Source organism: Podarcis bocagei, assembly GCF_964188305.1.
Source record: "Podarcis bocagei genome assembly, chromosome: 6".
Taxonomy (NCBI): domain Eukaryota; kingdom Metazoa; phylum Chordata; class Lepidosauria; order Squamata; family Lacertidae; genus Podarcis; species Podarcis bocagei.
The window spans coordinates 50,652,387-50,675,981 of NC_138130.1; the positions used below are offsets into that span (position 1 = coordinate 50,652,387).

At 44.7% G+C, this 23,595-nt stretch overlaps 1 protein-coding gene and 1 long non-coding RNA gene across 2 annotated transcripts in view; one reads left to right on the plus strand and one right to left on the minus strand.

Annotated features, from left to right (window-relative positions):
- The window catches only part of PDXK (pyridoxal kinase), a 46,891-nt gene extending 35,446 nt beyond the window's left edge, over positions 1–11,445 (minus strand). Inside the window, exon 1 of the mRNA XM_081197230.1 lies at positions 11,112–11,445. Within this exon, the coding sequence (XP_081053356.1) occupies positions 11,112–11,204 (93 nt within the window). The 5' untranslated portion in view covers positions 11,205–11,445. The remainder of the gene's footprint in view (positions 1–11,111) is intronic.
- A 408-nt stretch (positions 11,446–11,853) lies between these two features.
- Positions 11,854–23,593, plus strand: LOC308588682. Its single transcript, XR_014008869.1, has 3 exons — positions 11,854–12,270; positions 19,730–23,062; positions 23,402–23,593. It is a non-coding gene; the product is annotated as an uncharacterized lncRNA (long non-coding RNA).
- The last annotated feature ends 2 nt before the right edge of the window (positions 23,594–23,595 follow it).

A 23,595-nucleotide genomic window follows, 5' to 3' on the forward strand; every position in this document is an offset into this window, starting at 1 on the left:
GGGCAATTTCAGGAGTCTTCAGGTTCTCCTTCCCTCCCTCCTCCATGTGGTGAGTGGAGATCCTGTTACAACAGTTTATTTTCCTTTTCCTTTAATAAAGATCAGGCTTACCTACTAGCCACTTTGCTTCTCAATATACCATACTTTTCCGTGTGTAAGACTAGGTTTTTAAAAACCCAAAAATAGGTTTAAAATTGGGGCTCATCTTATACACGGGTAGTGATGAGGGGTGTTTTCTTAATTTGGAGTCCCCCAAAATAAGGGGCGTCTTTTACATGGAAAAATATGGTACTCTGGTAGGCCTCTGCTAAAGATAATCTCATTCACATAGTCAGAAAACATCCTGAAATGTGTATCTGGAAGTTGGGCACATGGAAAAAGGCCACAACCCTTGAAAGACAATATTCTGTACTGCAGACCACAGCATGGTTGTGCTGTGCTGACAGGTGCAAAACCTGAGGCTAAAGTTTAAGGAGCAAAGCCAGCATGCACTTCTGAATTCTGAGGGTTATGTGCCTAGCCCTTCATTTGGATCAAGGATGCTGTTATGAAAACAGCAGATGTTCTTCCAACTGAAATTAGAAATGTGTTACTACAGGCTTCTAACTGAGAGAAAACAAATGTGTCACACTCCAAGTAAAGTTTTCACTTGGATTTTTAAGAATTTGATTACTACTTTGTGGAGTGCAACTCACTATTTATTTGCACTTAAGTGAGAAAGCAACCAGCTGAAATTAACTCTGGTGCCCTAACAACAAAGGGCAGCTTTGAACCCCTGATGTAGAGATAGAGAACTTTGTTTGTTATGTCAGTTTGGCTTTGCTGTTTCTTCTAGTGCTCTGTACAGACACCCTATCTGCCCCGTGGCCCTCGTTTGTGGCCCCTGGATCGCTCCAATTTTGGCCTGTGCTGCCATAGCAGCCACCCAACTCATATTCATCCCTGAGGCAATTTGGCAGTGCAAATTGTGAAGAGGCAGCCACCTGGTAGGTCCCCTCCTTTTTATGGTTTCCCCTTTTTCTTGCTCATGTTTGCTCATGTCTACTTGCCGCTGGACATTCCTGCTGGACAAAAGTCCCAGGTGGCTCTAGGCCACTCAACCTAACCTGTAGCAATCAAGGGCTGTTACAACCCAACTCAAACGAGACCTCTGAATAGGTCCAATTAGGTCTCAACCAAATCCAGTGCACAGATCTGTTGTTGTTGTTTAGTCATGTCTGACTCTTCGTGACTCCATGGACCAGAGCACGCCAGGCACTCCTGTCTTCCACTGCCTCCCGCAGTTTGGTCAAACTCATGCTGGTAGCTTTGAGAACACTATCCAACCATCTCGTCCTCTGTCGTCCCCTTCTCCTTGTCCCCTCCATCTTTCCCAACATCAGTGTCTTTTCCAAGGAGTCTTCTCTTCTCATGAGGTGGCCAAAGTATTGGAGTCTCAGCTTCAGGATCTGTCCTTCCAGCGAGCACTCAGGGCTGATTTCCTTGGGAAATGGGACTCTCAAGAGTCTCCTCCAGCACCATAATCCCAAAGCATCAATTATTTGGCGATCAGCCTTCTTTATGGTCCACCTGCACAGATCTAGTTTCTACAAAGGGCCCCTCCAAACTGGAGTGTGTTTTGTGGGTGTATTCTGCAACCTGTCAGTGACTCAATAATAATCCATTAGTAGTGGATTTATACTAAACTATCCACACATCATTCCAGTTTATTAGTTGTTCTATGATGCTTCCGCATTATTGCTATCTGGAGGGGCACCACTGATCTAATAGTGCAACAACCCTCTATAACATTGTGGCATGAAGTTAGAGGATTTCAGCATGAAATCCCTTCTAACTCTACCACTCTATGACATGCACCAACTGGAAACAAAGCAGTATGTCTGTTTCAAAGGTTTTACAGGCACAAACGTTATTTAAAGTAGGTCATGAACAACCAGCCCAATACCATCATGAGCACAAATCATCCTGAATGCAAGTAAAGAGGATGGCTGGAAGAGTCCCAAGTGCTTTTCATTTTCTAACCTTTATTTATCCTTTTATCAACTCTGTGAAACAGAATTGGCTGAGGCAACAGTTCAGCCAAAGAGTTTCATGGCTGAATGGTGATTTCAACAAAGATTGCACACCCATTTAATCCCAACTATGCACACTGTCCACTGCATAATAAATGAAATCTGTAGTTCCCAGGAGAGTCATAGAGCTGGAGGTGGTCTTGCAGGCAATTTAGTCCAACACCATTCTACTCAATGCGGAAATAGAGTTAGAGCATCTCTGATGCCTCTGCTCCCAGGAAGTGAGAGCCCTAAAAGTCCAACTGTTATTACCATTAAGAAACTTCTCCTAATGTTCAGCCCAAATCCACCACCATTAAGTTCATTAGATCTACTCTTGCCTCCAGAGCAGCAGAGAACAAGCCTTTGCTCTCTTCTACGAGACAGCCCTTCAGCACTTTGAGAGTGCTAACTTAACTGTATCTCTGTCTTTTTTCCAGGATAAAATATACCCAGTTCCCAGTGTGCTGTAGTGGTTAAGAGCGGTAGACTCGTAATCTGGTGAACCGGGTTCGCATCTCCGCTCCTCCACATGCAGCTGCTGGGTGACCTTGGGCTAGTCACACTTCTCTGAAGTCTCTCAGCCCCACTCACCTCACAGAGTGTGTGTTGTGGGGGAGGAAGGGAAAGGAGAATGTTAGCTGCTTTGAGACTCCTTCAGGTAGTGATAAAGCGAGATATCAAATCCAACCTCCTCCTCCTCGTCTTCTTCTTCTTTAAGCTATCTTCATAAGAATTGTTTTGCATACCCTTGACCATCTTCATTGTCTTTCTTTGAATCTGTTCTAATTTGTCTGTAGCTTTCTTAAGTGCTGCACCCAGCACTGGGCATAATATTCCAAAAGATCCAGCCAATGTGGAATAAAGTGGAACTACTGCATCTCATGACTTGGAAAATTTGGTTCTGTTAATACAGCCTAAATAAACTCTCACTACCCTTCTTTGCAGCCACACAACACTTGCTGATTCATGGTTCAGCTTGTGAAGTCCTGAGGTCCAAAGATTCCCATATACAACTGCCAGTGCTAATTTTTTTTTAGAAAAAGAGATGCCATAACACACCATGAACACCTCCCTCGTTCTCTTAGAATGGCAATGGTGCCCACCTGAGAGTTCCAGCGAGTGCCGGCTGGAAAACAACCCCTGACAACTGCCGAGCCAGGTATCCTCATGTAAAAAGCAAGTACAACTATATTTTAGCTTAAAATAAAAGTTGGTCTTGCTACAATGGACACATTTGTTTGTTTGCCACAGTGCAATAAAGAAGATAAACATGCTGGTAATTTGATAAATAACCTCATAGTTTGCACACACCAGTGGTTTTATATGTTTTGCTTGCAAACATGGGCAAAGAGTCTTGTGGCATCAGCAGTGGCAGCTGTCCCTCATCACCACTGCTGGTTTCACTCATATTTTTTTTTACCTCTTTACTACTGTTCATTTTGATTTTTAAAACAGCTTTCATGCCTTCTATAAATAGGAGTGAAACGTCAGCATGACTCAGAATGCTGAAACATCTTTCATTTGTGATTCAGGGCAATTTAGCCTACAGAGGTTCCACTGCTCAGAAAGACTACTAACCTCTGCCATCAGAAACAGCTGCCACTAGAGAGGACAGATTAGCTTCACAGCTTCTACATTGCATCAGAGCATATACTGGCATGCTCTGACGTCTGCTCCAGCACTGACTTGCATGATGATTATCCTCTGGTGGAAAGGGGGGAAAAATCTTCTCTCTCTCCTAATATGGAGACAGTTACCCAGAGCAGATTTTAAAGCCATGTGGTCTCTGATCAATAAAGAGAATGGTCCTCGAAACTCTGTTAAGTGGCAAATGAGACGTGTTCATAATGAAATATGCAGACTATTTAGGTATCACTGGTTCTGCCTCCATTCCATTCATAATTGGTCCAGATGGCAGGGGCTGGCAAGATGCCTGAGCGTCACAGATATTCAAGGCAGAAAGCAAAATATTATAGAACTTCCTCTATCAGAAAACGTATTTATCTTTCTCTCTACCAGCAAAGGCTTTATCAACACGCAAACTTGCTAGGTAGTCAAAATAACCCATGTCTTTTCATATCTCTAGCTGCAAGATATGGATAATAATGCTTTATTGTACATATCTGTTGTAAGGATTAATTAGACACTGCATGTGAAACACTCTGTAATGTGCCCTATAAAAATGCCCATCCATTAATTCTAGTAACTCTTTCCCCAAGGTACATTCAGAGTCACTTTATAAGTTTTTAACAAACTTAAAGTAAAACAAAAATGAGTTGGCATGATGCTACTATACAATACATCATCTTATGCCCAGTTAAAAGCTGTCTTATATAAGATCAGACCTTAGTTCATCTATCCCAGTACTGTCCACTCTGACTCTCCTTTTTAAAACTGGATTATGTCAGAGATTTGACCTAGGACCTTCTGCATGCAATGTGTATGCTCTTTCACTGGGTTATGGCCTCTCCCCTAAGAAGGGAATCAAAGGGGAATAAAGGGGTCTGCACTACATCCTGATGTGAAATTCTGTTCCATATACATATGTTGATCCAGTATAGTGGGGAACTGCAAAAATATTACAGAGCTACGCTGAGGTTGGGACGCGGGTGGTGCTGTGGTCTAAACCACAGAGCCTAGGGCTTGCCGATCAGAAGGTTGGCAGTTTAAATCCCCGTGATGGGGTAAGCCCCCCATTGCTCAGTCCCTGCTCCTGCCAACCTAGCAGTTCGAAAGCATGTCAGTGCAAGTAGATAAATAGGTACCGCTCCAGCGGAAAGGTAAACGGCGTTTCCGTGGGCTGCTATGGTTCACCAGAAGCGGCTTAGTCATGCTGACCACATGACCCAGAAGCTGTCTGCGGCCAAATGCTGGCTCCCTCAGCCTATAGAACAAGATGAGCGCGCAACCCCAGAGTCGTCCGCAACTGGACTTAACGGTCAGGGGTCCCTTTACCTTTTATGCTGAGGTAAAATCTTCTGGGACTGGTTGAGAGTTGTCATAGGATGCATGCCATGGTATAACTAGAAGTTCTGGTACCAAATGACTTAGCACCAGGCTGCCTTAACAATCACCTGAACCTATCCAGCCACATGAATATATACAGCCATTAAGATGTTCCTTGGAGGCCTTTCTTTGACCACGCTCACTTTCAGAACACAGATGGGAGGGAGACCCAAGAGATGATCTTTTCAGTTCTGGTGACCCAAACCATGGCACTCTCTTCCAAGGGGAGTGGTTTACCTTGCCCCCAGTATGAAGTCCTTTTGGTGCTAGACAAATTTCGTCACACCTTTTAGTTGATGTGTTTATTCATAAAGTGTTTTAATTTCACTCATATTTCTGCTCCATTTTTATGTATTACTGTTACTTTTCAGTGGCTCTGAAAAGCTTTGGCCTTTTTCATATCAACAAACTTCACCCTTTATGTATTTATTAAAACATTTCTGCTCCAGTTTTCAGCTGAAAGACCCTCAAGGAGGCTAGCTACACCAACAAAAAATCAGAAAGTAAAAGCAGCCGTCACCCCCACCCCCCAAAAACCTCCTCCAACCCCACAAAACAGAACTCAGACAACAACTTGCTGCAAGCAAAATATATATAGAGAGAGCAAAACAATCCAGAATTAGTTTAACTCAGCCCAAATGCCTATTGAAAAAGTCTTCACTGCTTGTGAAGTTGTAAAGGAGCTATGCAGACTCCTCTGCAAAAGGCACTCTATGGGTTGCTGCTACAACTGAAAAAGCCCTGCCTTGTGCTCCCTCCTGCCAAGGGACACACTGCAGGGCTTCTGCTGTTAATCTGACTACATGTGCATGTTCATGCGGGTTTCTTCCAAATACTTTGGTAGATTCCATCTATTCACAGTGTCTCAGCTTGTTTTCAAGTATCCTTGTTTTAAGAAAACCTGCTCCTTTTCCCTTATGGGGTATCCAAGAGCACGTATAGAGACCTTGAGTGGGTTCCCTATTGGTAGGAGAAAATAACAGAGGCCAACCAGAGTAAACTGAAAAGCAAAGTGGCTAGTAAGCCTGATCTTTATTAAAGGAACTGTTGCAACAGGGTCCCCACTCACCACATGCAGGAGGGAGGAGAAACCTGAACAATGGTGCACAAGGCCTTATATAGACTTTTGAAATTGCCCACCCTGTAGCCCAATACCATCCCCCTAAAACAGTGTTTCCCAACCTTTTTTGGGCAAAGGCACACTTGTTTGATGAAAAAAATCTCGCGGCACACCACCATTACAGCCCCGTGACGTCAGCGCGCAGCGTCACGCCGGGAGGGACGCACGAAAGTGAAAGTTTTCAATTTTTTCCCTCCCCCTTGCCAGGGAACCTCCAAGCTTTGGGGGTGGGGGGGAGGAGGCAGCAAAGCGAGGGACTGAGGGACCCTAACCCTAACCCTAACCCTCACCGATCACCCGGGAAAGCATGCGAACGAGGAGCCCCCGTGTCCTGCTCCCGGCAGCGGACGGCACAAAGCGAGGAGGCCTGGACAAGGCAGCACGCTCCCCGCTCTCGCTGCATCGGGGCTTTTCTCCTCCAGGCCGCTTTCGAAGTCCCCTTCTCCGCTCCCAAGAGCCGGAGCCGCTGCTTCCAGGCCCTGTCCGAGCCCCGACTTGTGGCCTCACTTCGAGGAGCGCCTGTTGCTGGGGACGGGGCTGCATCCCCCTCAGCCGCCGCCTCGCTTCCTTCCAGGAGACCCGACGGCTCCCCCTCTCCCCCTCCTGCGCCCGCAGCAGACCGAGACCTCCCCGCCCCCGCCCGGCTCGGCCCTACCTGGGCGCCTCCAAGCCCGGCCGGCTCCGCGTCGCGCTCCACGCCGGGCAGCTGCAGCGGGGGCGCGCGGCGGCCCGGCTGAGCGCGCCCCGGAACCGCCGCGCCGTCGCTCGCGAGTCCCTCCGAGAGCCCTCGGGACTGACTCCGGAGTCGCGAGGCGGCGCGTCGCCCAGGGAAGGGGCGGCTTCCCACAAGTCCTCCGGGAAGCAAACGCCCTCGCCCGCCTCCCTCCAGGCAACATCTCGCGGCACACCAGGCAACATCTCACGGCACACTAGTGTGCCGCGGAACACCAGTTGGGAAACACTGCCCTAAAACATCATACATAAATCACAGAAGGAGGTGGTCTACAGCAGAACTCCTGTCTGCCCTGAGACCTGATAATGGTCACTGATTGCATTACCTGGGCAGTCTGGCCATTCTTTTGTGATGGTTAATACTTTAGTTCCTCAATCCAGGTCACAGGCTTACCCTATTCATACACAAATGCACCTTAAAGACAGGATTTGCATGCAAAAAGACAATGGGAAGACTTTCCTCATTTGCCTCCCTTACTGCAGAGGAATATTTGAGGTCCTTGGGAGAGTCAAAATGGCTTCAGGATTGCTCTCCCATACTATTTCAGACCCATCGTTCATATATTTAGATATGTGTGCATTTATGAATATTTATTCTATCTTTGAGACCTTAAAATTCTTATAACATCCTCTAAATAACTGCTTAAGCATGGCTGTCTTTCTCTGTAGTGACAATGCAAGAAATTCATCACATAGAAAGTAGACTTTGCTCCCTTAGCTCCCTGGCCTCTTAAGATGTACAATGAGATGCTTCTCAATGTGTGGCTCAACCCTAAATAGCTCTTAGCTTTGGCAATGAAACACAAGCAATAGCATTGCTAGGTTCCACACACATAATCTGGGGGGGGGGGGGGCGGGGCAGATTTCTGGGTCATTCCGACAGGATTCAATAGCAGTTCCTTCCTTGTAAGTGTGCAGCATATTTGAAATTTGCCTCAGTTGGCCTGTATTTCTACACCTCCCCCAGACTAATTTCCTTACAGTAAATGCAGGAAGAGATATTATCATTGGTCTTTCAAATGCTCAAGCACTGCAGTGATTGGCAGAGAAAAGCAAAAGGGGGTGTTGGATATATTTCGACCAGTAGGTTGGTGCTGCTTTTGACTGCTAATCAGAGTTGACAATGCTGAGTACCAGGCAAAAAGTGAAGCTTGTGCATAAACCAGAAGTCACAAACCACAACTTGCTGTTTCTGGAAAAAATGTGAATCCCTCTCTCCAACCCTGCACTTCCATCACAAGTGCAAGCACATTATGCTCTATGCTTGCAAGGGCCAGAGCAATTATTTACTAATGACCAGTAACAAAGGAACATAGAAAGCTGCCTTATAGTAGGTCAGATGATTTGTCCACCTAGCCCTTGGGTAGGCAAACTAAGGCCCAGGGGCCAGATGTGGCCCAATTGTCTTCTAACTGTGGCCCGTAGACGGTCCGGGAATCAGCGTGTTTTTACATGAGTAGAATGTGTGCTTTTATTTAAAAGGCATCTCTGGGTTATTTGTGGGGCATAGGAATTCGTTCATTCCCCCCCCCAAAAAAATAGTTTGCCCCCCCCCAAGGTCTGAGCGACAGTGGACCGGCCCGCTGCTGAAAATGTTTGCTGACCTAGTCCACTGTTGTCTCTACTCTGACAATGACTCTTCCTTACATCAGTGATCTTCAACCTTTCCAGACCTGTGACTCACTTTTAACCAAAACATGCATTTGGGGACCCTCTTCTTAATTCTTTTACCATATATATATATATGGAAATTGCTAGTACTGCTGCTACAACCCACCTTGGATTAGGCTATGATTCAATATTGTGTCCCAACCTACCGATGGAAGACTCCATATTTTATATAATCCCCTTTCAAGTGGAAATCCCAGGGACTCAATCTGGGACCTTCTGCATATGGTGCCTGTTTTATACCATCAAGCTATGGTTCCCTCCCCAGCATAATATTTCCCTTCCACACCTGAGCCATTTTAAAACTTTGTTAAAAGTGAAGAGGCAGATGCACATTTAGATCTCTTTTTTTGTTTGGCTAATACAGACACAACTTGGGAGGACAGACACCAGCACACTGAATTGCATTTCACTGCATTTCTAGGGTACTTAAAATTTTAAAATAATCCCTTCATAGGCTTACAGTAGCTAATAAAATGCTTAATCTTCACCATGGCAACTTTCTGCTGGTGATGTTTCATCAGGTTCCTAGCCTAGGATGAATTCCAGAAGAACAGTTCTATGGGTTTGCAGCCATAAAATGAGAGAAGGTGCTTAAAGCACCACAAAGACAATCTAGTGCTTTTGTGCTATCATAGTCAGAAGCTTAATTCAACAGGTGGACTGAGACAATGGCAAGTATATATGCTGAAGGCAAGATAAAAGATAATGATTTGGGATAACTCTTAGGATATATATTTTTTCACACTGAAATTTGCAGTGGTAGCTTGTTTCTTTTTGTACGTCTGCTACAGTTGAGGCAGTAGCTGTAAACAAATGACGGCAAGTGATTGTACTTATAAATGGCATCAACTGGCTATATCAAATTTTACAGAGAAGCATTTTACGGTATATCAAGCAATGCTCAAGGTCCTTTGGTGAAAAATCTAAAAGTTCTTTGGGTTTTTTAAGGCTACAATCCTATCCATATTTATCTGGGAGAATACCCCATTGAACACACTATGGCTTACTTCTGAATAAACATGTACAGACTTGCACTGCAAATGTATTTAAATTGTTATTTCATATATTGGGAAATTGAGATACTACAAAAAAGAAGTTTATCCTTTGTTAGCACAAGTAGTCTGGGACAATGGCAGCTATATAATCCAAAAACCCAGCCCTAGTATCTGCTTTAGCTTTGAGCTCTCTGTGTGTGATGAACCTACTGACCTGTGCTCAGCTGGACAAATTCTTTTGGGAACAGGTTACTCATCTTACAGTACTGCATGGTGAGGTTACTCATTATTTACTTCTGTTGCTGCCTGTGCAATATGCTTGATGCAGTGCAAAAATCAATTAGCTGTGTGCAACATTTCTTATGAAGTGACCATTCTTTTCTGATTCTTTGGGAATCACATGACAGCCAGAAATACTGCATTTTATCACAGCTATTTTAGGAAATGTAATTATGCAGCATTTGAAAAATGGTTTGAAGCTACATTCCAAAACATGATGGACAGCACTGTAAGTCCCAAAAAATCCCGAGCTCTACCTGGAAACAAGGTGTCCCTCAATAAAATCTAACTGTCATTAAAACATCGCCTAAACAACCACTGTTAACAGTACAGTTGTTGTTGTTTCTACATACTTTGCATTCCTGTTGGTACTATGTAGTAACACTGGCCAGCACCTTATGAATATACCATGAAAATCAGCAACACCAAAAAAGGGCCTGTTAACATAGACAAGCTAACAACAACTGAAGGAAAAGAGCCAGATTCGGAATTTTAACATACTTGATTATGTGTTTTTAAAGCACTGGCTCTTTAGAGGATCACTCATTGCGTTCAGGGGAGCTGCAGGACCGACCCTGGGAAGCCTTTTAAGATACCCAAATGAAAACATTTTTTTTTTTTTAATGGGAAGGACGTGTCATGGCCAAGCAACCTTGCCACCGCTGACACTTCCCATCGTTCCCCAGAGCTTAGAATCTGACACGGGGTGCGCCTCCGTTTTGTTTTTCTCTCGGCATATTTCTCTGACCCTCGCCCTACTTGGCAGGCGCTGCTGCGGTTAGGAACTTGCCTGAAGGCAGCCGCTCCTTAAATATATATATGTGCACTGTACAGTATCTCCCTTCCTCCCCCAAAACACCCCATCCCCGAAGAAGGGGCGCTTTCTCCGCCCTCTCCCTTCTCTTCTGCACAGGAGGGGCTTCCTTGGCAGAGCCTCGCCTAGAGAGACCGAGGTGGAGCGGGAAAGAATCACTACACGCCTAAGCCCCACAGCTCCCTCTGGACTGGGAACGGCAAGTCTCTGCCTCCAGCCAGGCCGCCCGACCAGTGTCTGGGGCGCCCTCCGCGGACGCTGGAGCCACAACCTCGCCGGTATTTGCTTTCCCGGGCTGCGCGCCTCAGGCAGCCTTGGAGACGGCAGGAGGAGCCACCTGCCGCCGCCGCCGCCGCCTGCTCGGTTGTGTCCCTCCGGCTTGCCCTCTGTCTCTTCTCTGACACGCACGCACACATGCACACGCACACGCGCGCACCTACCTGCAGGGGGAAAGTGGCCGCCTTGTTGCCCACGTAGCCGCGCACGACATGGCTCTGGATGGAGAGCACCCTGCACTCCGGCTGCTCCTCCATGCCTGCGCACCCGCGGCGGCTGAGCGAGGAGCCGGGCAGTCGCGCGCCCTCTGCGCCCAGGACAGCGCAGCTCCGGGCGGGCTGGACCCAGGGGCGGCGGCGGCTTTGCAAATCCGCCTCAGCAGCAGGGCGGCCCAGGACAGCGGCGCAGAGAGCGAGCGGGAGAACCGGCGGCAGGAGGGAAGGGGAAAAAGAAGAGAAGAAAGTCAGGCGATCGGCGCAGACACCTAAAAGTCTCTTCTTACATCACAGATGAGACTGAGCAGGCGGCAGCTCCCGCGAAAGCAATTTAAAGGCACCCGCACACGCCGCCCAGCGAGCAGGGGGAGGGAAGGAGGGAGCGGGGACGGCGCGCGCAAGGAGCCACCTGCCCCCGTAGGCCGAGCCTGGTGCGGGGTGGGCGAGGGGGGAGAAGGAAGGAGGAACCACGGGCGAACCGCCCACGTGCGACGCTTTCTGCGCCCGCGCGTGATTGCCCGCCTCCCTGAGAGGCAGGAGGAGGAAAGCTGCGCGCGAGAGGCGCCCCCGGTGAGGGGCTTCCCAACCCCAGCCTCCCTGCCCGAAAGCCCGCCCGCCCGTCTTCCTACGCGCTGAAGCAAACATGTAAAAAAATAAAATGGGGGTGGGGGGAGCGAGCTTTGTGGCACGCGCGCCCCACCTTGAAAAGACTTTGACAGATCGTTGGCGCCTTCAGAAGCTCCGGTGGGGTGGAGCCCCCGCCTCATAAGAAAGGCCGTGGCTCGACGAAAGCTGCTGTCAGTTATTCAAGGCGCTTTTGTGGTTTAAGATTTGTTCAGCAGCGGTTTCCTCTTCCCAGTAGAGAGGCCCCAAGCCCTACTGGACCCTTTCCGTGGGCACGACAGCAAAGAGGGGCAAGTCTCCAGCTTCTGCATAATCGCTATAAAGATGCCTAAAATGGCCACACCGGGACACAAGCAGCCACGACCAGCTGGAGGAATAATTCTCGCAGTGGGCTTCGCTTCCCACTTAAATGCACATCTCAGTTAGGAGAGGCACGTGTGAAAACGATGAGATGCTTGCTCATGACAGTTGTGCATCAAAAGAGGTACATAGCAAAGTTACTGTGACCGCAAAAGGACGTGCACACGGAAGAAATTTATAGAGACCAAAACACACAGAAAGCTAATTCATTCTTCAGGTTCTGGATTGTTATCTGGCCATGCGAAAGAGGAAGGTATCAGTAGGCTGGGGGTGGGGGCAATGTTTGCAGGATTACAGAAAAAAACTAGAATAAAAAAATTAGAGAGAATAAAAACTGCAACATTTTGTTGCAATTCCTACTTGTCAATGTCTGTTAGCCCTGGTATGACACTTCCAATTACCAGTCACTGGGGAATAGTTATCTTGTTCTGTTGCAATATTACTCTGTGATGATGGTGGGCTGGTCTGAATGGATCTGTGGTATGATCCAGCAAAGTCATTCTGTTATTCCCTACAGATTTCTTAATGCATTTTAGAATTTATACCCCACTTTTTTCTTAAACCAGCTACCATAAAGACACCTACAAAAGTCCACAACAGAATAAAAAAAATCCTCTGTATAGCAATGATGGTCAAGGGAGAACATGAGCACATTTTCATCCAATTTATATAAACTTCTTTTCCTGTTCATATAGGGCCAGTTCTTTCTCGCCAATGGCAAGCGAGCATTTGCTATGATATAAATGGGATTCTCTGATTTGTATCTTATATTTTTATTAAATCTGCCCACACGGCCTACTTACCACTGCTCATGCATAGTAGATTTACTAATTGGCAGTACTCCGAAACAAATTATTGTCTGAGCTCCAGTAATTGCACTAAAAACCTAACTGCTTCTGTATCCTCCAGCATATATGTCACAGACATCACAATATATGTGTGTATGACAAATGCCTACACCCACATATGTTTATACATGCACCACAGTACCCTTTCCATTTATCAATCCCAACTCAATGCATGCTATACTCTGTGCCCTTTCGGAACTGCAGAGTTCTATGTGCTTCCAGTTTTTTTGTTAATAACATTTCTATGAGGCACTGCCACACACAGTACAGTGGTACCTCGGGTTAAGTACTTAATTCATTCTGGAGGTCCATTCTTAACCTGAAACTGTTCTTAACCTGAAGCACCACTTTAGCTAATGGGGCCTCCCGCTGCCGCCGCACGATTTCTGTTCTCATCCTGAGGTAAAGTTCTTAACCTGAGGTACTATTTCTGGGTTAGTGGAGTCTGTAACTTGAAGCGTCTGTAACCCGAGGTACCACTGTACAGTAATGCGTTTTCTATTGAAAACCAGTACAATTATAATTTCCTAGTTGTTGAAAAAGTGTTAACTTCCGGTTTAAAATCAATAATTTATATGGAAAACTTTTAAGATGTTAATACAAGGTAGGGGCGGAAACTAAAATACATTTTTTGTGAGATTAGCATTTTGTTTCTTATGTTTGACTGTAAAATATAATCTTTGCAACTCCCCCCCCCCCCGCTGTTTGTTTCTTCTTCTCTGTGACTCATTTGTTATGTTTAAGCTCAGTGCCTTTGGCTTTGATTCAGTTTTGGAAAAAATGTGCACCACTTGCCTCTGGATCCAGCTATGGGGTTTTTTTGGCTTTGCAACTTTACAGTTTGGTTTGCTGGAGTCAACAAAGAGGTGCAACTTTGCATGAAATCATTTGATTAATTATACTAGCAGCAGTGCTATTATTATGATAAGAGAAATCAAAATATATAAAGAGAGGGGAAACAGAGAAAGAGTGCTTGAAGTAGGATGGGATGCCATTCTGCTTCTTTAAAAGCATTCCACTACTTTTCAAATGGACATAATGAAGCCTGGTACAACTATCCCATTTTTCTCCCATTGCTGATAATGTCATTGGACTTCTTGTTATTGATGTGCATCCCACTACTACGACACCATGGCTGTCATACTGGAGTCCCCCAACAAGCTGAAGCTAAGCACCTTACCTTGCCTCACAACCATGACCAAGTTATGCAAACTGTACCAGGGAAGGCTGCATATTAGCACATTAGTTGGGAATCCATACAGTCATCCTCAATAAGAAATGGAATTCTCTGTTCAGCCAGAATTGAATTAGGTAATATTGCCATGAACTGCCAGTGGAAAAGGTGTGGGAGATACCTTTGTCTTGGATGAGAAACTAATTGAAAAATCGACAGTCTTGTCAAGACTGCCCTGTGATGAAAATTATTATGGTCAGTTTGAATAATCTGACACAATATTTTAATCTGCTGGGTTTTTTGTTTTTGTTTTTTGCTAAAGAGGACTAAAATCAATGCCATTTCTCAGAAGTTTTAAATACAAGCTGGATGGTTGACTAGCAGCTCTTACATACCAGTATTTTTAACTTTTAAAAATTTTAAAAGCTATGTAGTGAGTTATTATTGAACAACAGCGGATTGTGGCAGTGATTGCTGTGCAGTGAAAAGGCTTTATGGATTGACTGAGGTTCCCCAAGACCAGTGTAGGAGGGAAGGAATCACATAAAGTAGATACATCAAGAAAATTGTATGTAATTATAGCTTTCACGGCCGCATACTGCAGAGTCCTGAGTCATTGATCTCTCAACAGATTCAGTGCAAACTCGCCGCTTATTTGAGGCCCAAAATAGAGACACATTAGAATTGTATTTTAAATACAAATTAATCGCTTTGAAGGCCTATTTCAAAAACAGAATGACAAGTTCTGAATAATTAAAATTTAGATTCCAAAGGAGCTGGATGAAACAGGAGATTAAAGAGACTTTACTTTTGCTACTATTTTGGCACAAGGAACTTTAAAGCACTTTCATTGCAGGGCAATTAATGACCAAAAGCTCTTCTATCTCAACATTTTGAACTCGCTAAAGTTATCTTCAGGAGTAAAAGCTAAAAGCAGGAGTTGGGTAAAGTATAGCCCTCCAGAAGTCATTGAACTCTGACTCTGTGCCACCTCAGCCAACATTGCCAATGACATTCTGAGGGGTGGGGGCTCCAGTGATGGGGGGGGACCATGGTCAATGGTCAAGCATGGTGGGAGCTGTATCTTCAGCAATACCTGGGAGGCAACAGGTTTATCACCTCTGATCTTCCTCTTATGGGAAAAGAATGGGGGTCCAGTTGAGAAAAGGGGAGTCTGTTGCTATTGGAAGTTCAAATACACTGTAGGAGATGGTGGGCATCAACATGATTCAGTTCAGACTCTGAATTGGTGTTTTCGGAAATTCTGCTTTGGCTCAGATAAGACTTGCATCTGTCCCAAATGGCCTGCTTTGGTTCTTGTTCTGAGATTCGTCTGAATCCAATACTCCAAGTAGGAAGTGGCAAAAAGAAAAAGAAATGCCCCAATAAATGTATTTATTTGATGAAGATGGTGATCAAAGGAGCACAAAGCTTTTGCAAGCATCAAGACAAACCCTTCTAGCACAAACAGTCTGTTTCAGCAGCTTGCTTTCTATGTGTGCTTTCTTGCGTCACACGCTGTCGTCTGGCAGTCACAAGCCACTTCCCACTGCTGAGGGATATCTGCTTGGCAAGAGTCACAGTTCTCTGAAAATCACGCACACAGCGGAAAACCCAAGACTGCTGCTGGGATCCAGACAGAACAGATCTGTGTTTGAGACAGAGCTGCAACGGTTGTGTGGTAAATGGATTAACTATGTCTGTATTCATCTTCAGTAGTGTTACCTGGGTGACAATAATTATGTGTTTTCGTTCTTTCGCTACAGTGAGGGAAAATGCCCTTTTACTGAATGGACTAAATATAACCATTACACACCCACCCGGCAAAGCTGATATGCAATTCACCATTTTGCTAAGCACCGAAATATGGCTTCCGGTATTTGCTTTTCTTCTGGCTCATGTAGTGCATGGAAAGAGGGGAGCAAAGAACAGCATTAAAAATCAGGGACAGTCTGTGCTCACAGAGCATTCTTAAATCAAGGATGTCCTTCACCTATGAGGATATCTCCCAGGTTCTCAGATAATTTCCCTCCAAAACTTGCATTGAATATATCTTGGCCTTTTGTTCACCTATATACATAAGCAGATCGTTGTTAAGTTTCACATATTCTAAGATGGCATATATATACTTTTATTTCCCCCACCACCTTGTATGCTTGAGTTGGTATGTTTAACTATGCATTTTTTCCTATTTAAATCCTAAAATGTTAACATTCGGTTTTGATCTCAAAGAGTCTCGAAAGACATGGCTAACTCAAGTCTGATGAGCTTGTAGTTTGCATGCCATAAACATAATTTAGATGCAATCCCAAATAATACTGCATGTGCCAAACTATTGGGGTGGATTTATTGGGCTTATTTTATAATATTCTTACTGAAAATTACTTCTAAATAGAAAACTTCAGATGGGTGGGGGGACGACTTGAGTTCACAGACTTGGGTACTTAATTACATTTAAATGGAAAACACAGCATTTTTCTCACCTTATTAATCCTGAAACTTTGATATATTTGCTACCATGTTTTCAAACTTTGTTCTGTCAGCAAACTAGCTAAAAACGTCCCCCCAAAAGGAAAGTTGGGACTTTTTAGTATTTTAAAAAGAGCATGTGACTTGTATGTTACTGTTTCTGGCCTTAAAGCACCACTCATTTATGAAAACAAGGCAAATAAATCATAGATCAGCCTTCCCAAACAGATCCTCAAGATGTGCTGCACTACAGCTCCCATCAACGGCTGGGCTGATGGTAATTGTAGTGCAAAACATCTGGAAGGCACCAGAATGGTGAAGGCTGCCACAGACAATCTTTATAAACTATCAAAAGCTGTTTTCTTGATTTGGGGTGTTCCAGCTTGTATTTAATCAGTCCACTGTCCATATACATTGAAAAAAATACCCCCCCAAAAATAACAACAGAGCTTTCTGGCTCTTAAAATGTGCCTTTATGCCTTTAGGTAGGGAAGACTTCAGTTAGGAAACAACCTGTGTCAGGCATTCTCAGCTTTAGAAACTGTTTATTATTATTATTATTTTGTTGCTTTGGCTGCCTTTACAGTGGTACCTCGGGTTAAGAACTTAAATTCGTTCTGGAGGTTTGTTCTTAACCTGAAACTGTTCTTAACCTGAGACACCACTTTAGCTAATGGGGCCTCCCGCTGCCGCCGCACAATTTCTGTTCTCATGCTGAAGCAAAGTTCTTAACCTGAGGTAATATTTCTGGGTTAGCGGAGTCTGTAACCTGAAGCATCTGTAACCTGAAGCATCTGTAACCCGAGGTATCACTGTATATGGGCACATTTTATACTGGGATGGGAATCACTTTCTCCAGCTGTTAGCGCAGCGAAGCTGATGGCCTTGAATAGCCAAGGGAGATACAATTTTGTCTGGCAGAGCAGATTTATGACATTTCAGTAATGGATACAAGGGGCCATTTTGAAGGTTACAGACCGAAGGTCACTATGGTTTGGTGAGGATATATATTCAGCACACCCTGCATTCCCACGTATCTAAATTTAATCTACTCCCCACCCCACCCCTGTAACATCATTCATTACCACTTAGCAGTCATGTAAAGGATTGTCATTTATTGTATAGTATCCTAGCCCCATAGAATATAATGAAGGCCACCTATTTCAGGAAGCACGACTCTAGATTTTTTAAAACACAATGTTTTGGCAATAGGATCTAGACTCAATCACTGTTGGCTACACCACATGCATAAAGAACTTTTAAAAGATTAAATTTACAAGAGAGACCAAGGCTGGAACAGTCCTAGATGCTCAGAATTATAAAAGCTTACCGTAGGCAGAGATTGTTTGTATTACTCAAATATGCTGTGGAGCTTTAATGGAGGTTGGGGGGGTGGGGGAGAAGTCTGTTAATGGAATTGTCAATTCAGTTCATGAACTGCATAGTAAAGCCAAGTTATGCATGACAATGGAAATCTTCAAAGGGTCTTATTGCTGGGCTTATCCCATCCCATATAAAGCAAGAGCTTTATAGTAAATACGTAACAGTGGACCGGCCATTGAAAATTTCTACCTTGCTATTGCTGTTTTGCATTGTTTGGATAATATTGTAGTTTGCTACTACAAAGTGGAGGCAGGGAACCTTACTCCTGTGAAGAGGCAATGAACACAGAAGCCAGTGGGTGGGGGCCTTTCTGATGGTGCGCGGAAGCAGAATGTCTGGCAGAGTTTGCAGCTCTGCATAGTTCTCTCCATCCCCTCCATGCCACCCCACCCTATGTGAGACTGCCCTTGAAAACCACCGGGGAAATTCCATTGGTTTAAAATTTCGCCCCTAAAATTTTGCCGGGGGGGGGGGGCAAGTACTGGAACCATGTGACCCCCTTTTTTGTATCACTTCCAGTAGCTGTCAGTTTGTTTTCAAGTGCGATTCAAGATGCTGGTAACTTCCCCTAAGCTGCTTGGGACCAAGGTACCAAGTCATGGACAAATTAGCTATTCTTTCCGCCTCTTCTCCATCCCCCCTCCACCCATTCAATTCACCCTTCATTTAAAACCTTGTCTTATGAGGCAATAATTGATATTTTTATTTATTGATGTACATATTTTTTAGCTGACTTTGCGCCCCACCTTGCCTGTGCCCCTAGTGGGGGTCCACCTCACCACCCCCTAATTATGGGCCTGCTTGGAAGGGCTATCTCCTCCCATGTGAACCTACCCATTCTTTAAAGATCTGCTACTATACAGTGGCGGAGGAACCCTCTCCGGCACCTGGGGCGGGGCAGCTCGTACGGACTGTGCACAAGAGCGGCACCCTGTACGGACGCCACGCGAGTGTCACCCATACGGGCTGCGCGTGCCCTTGGCTGATCTACAGCTGAGGGGAGGCAGGGGCCATCTTGTCACCGCCTCCTCCGCCCCCCACTTCGTACGCCCCTGCTACTATAGCATTTGTATGTGTGAGCGCAACTGCTTCTGAGGAAAAGTAGGTGGCAGCACGTGACAGGTCTTTTTCTGTGGTAGGGCCCAATTTGTGGCACTCCCTGCTTCAGGAGGTTACCTTCTCTTCTCCACTTGTGTTTTACTGGTTCTTGAAGGCATTTCTTTTTAATCATCCCTTTGATTTCTGCTGTTGCTTAATTTGATTTATCATTAGCTCTGGCTCTCTTGCTTTTCCGGTGCGGCTTTTAGTTTTGTGTACGTGTCTATCTTTGTTTATTCCTTGTATAAACTCATTTTTGTAGGGATAACATGAGAAAAAAGTTTTTCTATAAATAAACACAGAAGTACAAGCAAGGGAAATGTGGTGTGGTTTTTCTGGCACACTTATACATGTAAAGATTGTGAGCTTTTTTTACAGAGTGCCAAGGTTTCCCAAGATTTTTCGTGCCACTGAGCAGGTGCCTGTATTAGTCATCTGCACTCCATGACTTGGTGTGTATATATCAGTAAGCCAAAAGCCTGTAGTTCTTGGGGCAGGGGCACTACCACACTATCCAGGCCTAAACCATAGTTGAGCTTACTGGGTCGAACCCAGCTTCATGTTTTGTCTTGTTTCACAAGTTATAACCAAGCTTTGTTCTTGTTTTACAGCTTGTTTGCCTGGAGCAAGAGAAACAAGGCCTATTTCAGACAACATGCTAAGCCAAACCATGTCTTAGTCTTGGGTAGCACAGCAGCAGCAGGACCAGGAACGTGGCCATGATTTGCAGTGAGTGATATTGGCTTAGTGATATACATGTGAGCTGGAGGTGATGGCAGGGGGGCTTCCTTAAACTGCTCCACTGAGGAGTGGGCAGGCGCACGGCTGCCTGCGCACTAGTGGAGCAGTTTGAGGAAGTCCCTCACAAGCCAGAGGGGGGGCCTCTTGATCAGCTATGGGGCGAGCGAGAGGCTGATTAAGCCCCCATACCGTTCCTGCTTGCAAAAGCCAGAGTGGTACAGGATAGGACTGGGCAATATCAGTACATCATAATATTTAGCTGTTGATATACCACAATGTTAAAAAGGCCAGCCCTACTGAACACATGGAGAAGATTGGGCTGCTGACACCATCCCTGTTGCTGTCATACCTCACTTCCTGACCTCTGCCTGTGGAACTAGTAGTCTAATGGAACTTTATTAGTATTGGCAGTTTTGCTGCCCTAGACTCCTTTGGAAGAAGGCAGGGCATATAAATTTAATGACTGAATAAATACGGCTCCCTGCTACAAAATAATGTAAATAAAATGCAACAGTGCTCTTTCAAAGCCAAGTTTAAGTGGCCCATTTTCATGGATCTGGAGTTATTGAGATGTATATGCTGCATAATGGAAAAATAAAAATTGCTCCTACAACTGGAGGGAACAAAAAGGTCAAAGGACGATGCCATTCAACTCACAAAAACTTGATAAAAAATGTTTTTATTCCTAAAATATTTTAAATACAAAGCTTTAAACACAAACCTTTTTTAAACAGTATTCTGCTTCATTTAAGCCAGTTTAATTACAAAACCGAGTGAATATTCTTTTAAAAATAAGATATTTGCAAATTCTGCTTTTTAACAGGACTAGTTATAACTCAAAGTAATCCTAGGTATTTTTAGAATGCACCCAAGAACAGTCAAACTGGTTTGAAAGCCGAGATTCCTGCTTTTTGTAGTCTTATCAACAACAGGACATGTTTTTATTTTCACCTTGTGTTTAGATATGTAGTTTTAAATTAAAACATCACATATTGTATCATTCGTTGAAATTAACATCTTGGGATGAAATTCTCAGGAAACACGGAAGAACAGGAAAATGTATCCTACACATGCATGTTTACAACCCCCCCCCATCAGAAATCAACCATTAAATTAGAATATCCATCATTCCGAAAGTCCCAACAACACTCACATTACCTTAACATTCATCAAGACGTCTGGGCCAGCCTCATGAACGAAGGGCCCCCTGGTAAACTCTAGTGAGCCTACATCTCTACCTGTGGTCCCTGATAGGCTTGACTAGCAGCAGCACGGTCTAGCCACCATTTTAAATCTCCCACAATGCCTTGAACTAATGCTATATCAGGGGCATTGTGGGGAATTTAAATGGTGGCTCGACCTTGTTGTCTAGTGCTGCTTGCAATACCAGTCTGAGGGGGTGGGGGTGGGGAGCAAAAAGAGAGCCCTTGGGCAAGTATCAATGGTGAAGCCTTGCTTGGCCCCCCCCCACTACTTCTGAATGATACGGACCCTGACTTTTGTCCTGCAACAGCCTCAGTAACTGTCAGGGTACTGCCATTGGAACAGGGTAGGGAAGCAGAGTTGGGTTACAGGGAACCTCTGAAAATCTTACGAAACAGTTCCTCTTCCTGTGGTGAGGAAAGCCACACCTCCAGTGGGGAAGAGGGGAAAGGACCAGAGGATGCTGCTTGGGAGCCTCAGCAGCGCTCCTTACCAAGGCGGCCAGGAGGGAAGCACGCCCCTTCCATCGCCCACCCTGCGCAGAGGTGTAAAATGCAAAGAAGGAAGGAAAAGGCTGGGGGTGACAAAGCTCTTATGTTGGGGGAGGTCCTGGAAACAACCACTCCCGGATTCTGCTAGCGATTGAGGCAGACATGAACTTGTGGCTCTGCACTGTAAATAGTTTTGCACCCAAATAAAACCTGTAAAAGACAGGTCTGAGCCCTCACTGATTACTCACGAGCAACCACCGCTGCCATCTGACAGTAACAGAACCATCTTTTGACTGTTAGGGCAACCACAAAGCCCTGAGGTTCACAGCACTAAAGAAACTCTTCTCCAATCTCTTTACAGTTCCATCTTTCTAGCTGGATTATTATAACAACATCTCCAACGTAAGAATGAACATACAACTACTGCTGTCCATATTCTTGCACGAAAGTAAATCACTGGCTTATTTAGGTTCCACTTCCCACTATCTTATCACAACAAGTAGTTTTCCAACACAGTGCCCCACATTTGTTGCTTTTTTATATTAAACTCCATTTAAAGAACCAATATTAATACTTCTATTTAAGATGTATGCCTTCCGTTATAGTTTGCTAATTGACCATATACAACACAAGATACAAGACATCTCCAAAACTCAAGCATGTCTGTCTTAACCAAGTCACATCACAGTATTTAAAACTGCAAGGAGATAAAGCAACCACCAAGCACGCTCAGAACAACACCACAAGCCACAGACGGGGACAGTAACACAGCACAACACATAAGACATGTGAAACAGTCAGTAAGAGTATTATTAGCTTGAAACTTTATTAGCACTGTGGAGAGATAGTAATTGAAGTGACTGCCCATTTATTCTGAAGCTGGAGTACAAAGAATATTACCACAAAGATCTCTTCATCAAAATAAAAAATGACCCACATGACCCAGTGTCAATGTCCACAATGTTTCCTGGGCTATGTCTTCGTGCTATGCTGCATTTGAGAAAAAGGGATTGAGTGTCTAAAACTTGCAGTAAATAAATTATCTGGTACAAAATTTTTTATTGTTTTGCACAGAAATCAACAGGAGAATGGAGATAGGCACCATCATGTTAGCATACTGTAAGATGAACATCATTAAAAATTATACTGCAGATTAAAAATATGGCCTTGCTTTCAAAGCCACCTTACTATCCAAACCATCTTTACCCTGTGTCAAAAGGCATTAAGGCTTTCAGATATAAATAAAGGCCATACTAATCTGGCTCCTTTTAATGAAGGGAGGATAATAATCAAGACCTAGTCTTTATCCAAGGGCCCAGGGATAAGAACATTATAAAAATGCAAAAATTTACAAAACACACACACACACACACACACACACACACACACACACACACCATACCTTCTTACACAAAAAGGAGAAGCATATCTGAAGTAGCCCACAACGCTATTTCAAGTGCTTAGGAAATATGTGTCAACTGGAATACTTGGGCTATAGACAGTACAGTGGTGCCCCGCAAGACGAATGCCTCGCAAGATGGAAAACTCGCTAGACGAAAGAGTTTTCCGTTTTGGAGGTGCTTCGCAAAACGAATTTCCTATGGGCTTGCTTCGCAAGATGACAATGTCTTGCGAGTTCCTGCTGGTTTTTTTTTCTTTTCCCCACCTTTTTCTAAGCCTCTAAGCCGCTTATCAGCTGATCCGATCAGCAGATAAGCCGCTAAAAGCCGCTAATAGCGCTAATCCGCTAATCTGTCAATGGGCTTGCTGCGCAAAACGAAAAAACCTCTAGACGAAGAGAATCACAGAACGGATTCTTTTCGTCTTGCGAGGCACCACTGTAATGAGATGTGTGTTGGCAGCGGGCTACCCAACTGAGGTGCAAGCGGTTGTTCCACAGAAGTAGTTCACCTCAACACAGACATTCCATTTCTAATCCATACCCTTTGGTAGGAAGATAAGAGAAAATGGCTTGAAAGGGAAAGAAGGAAAAGCAGAACAGGAAGCATGTGAGAGGGGTTGTGTACTTTTTAGCTCCCATG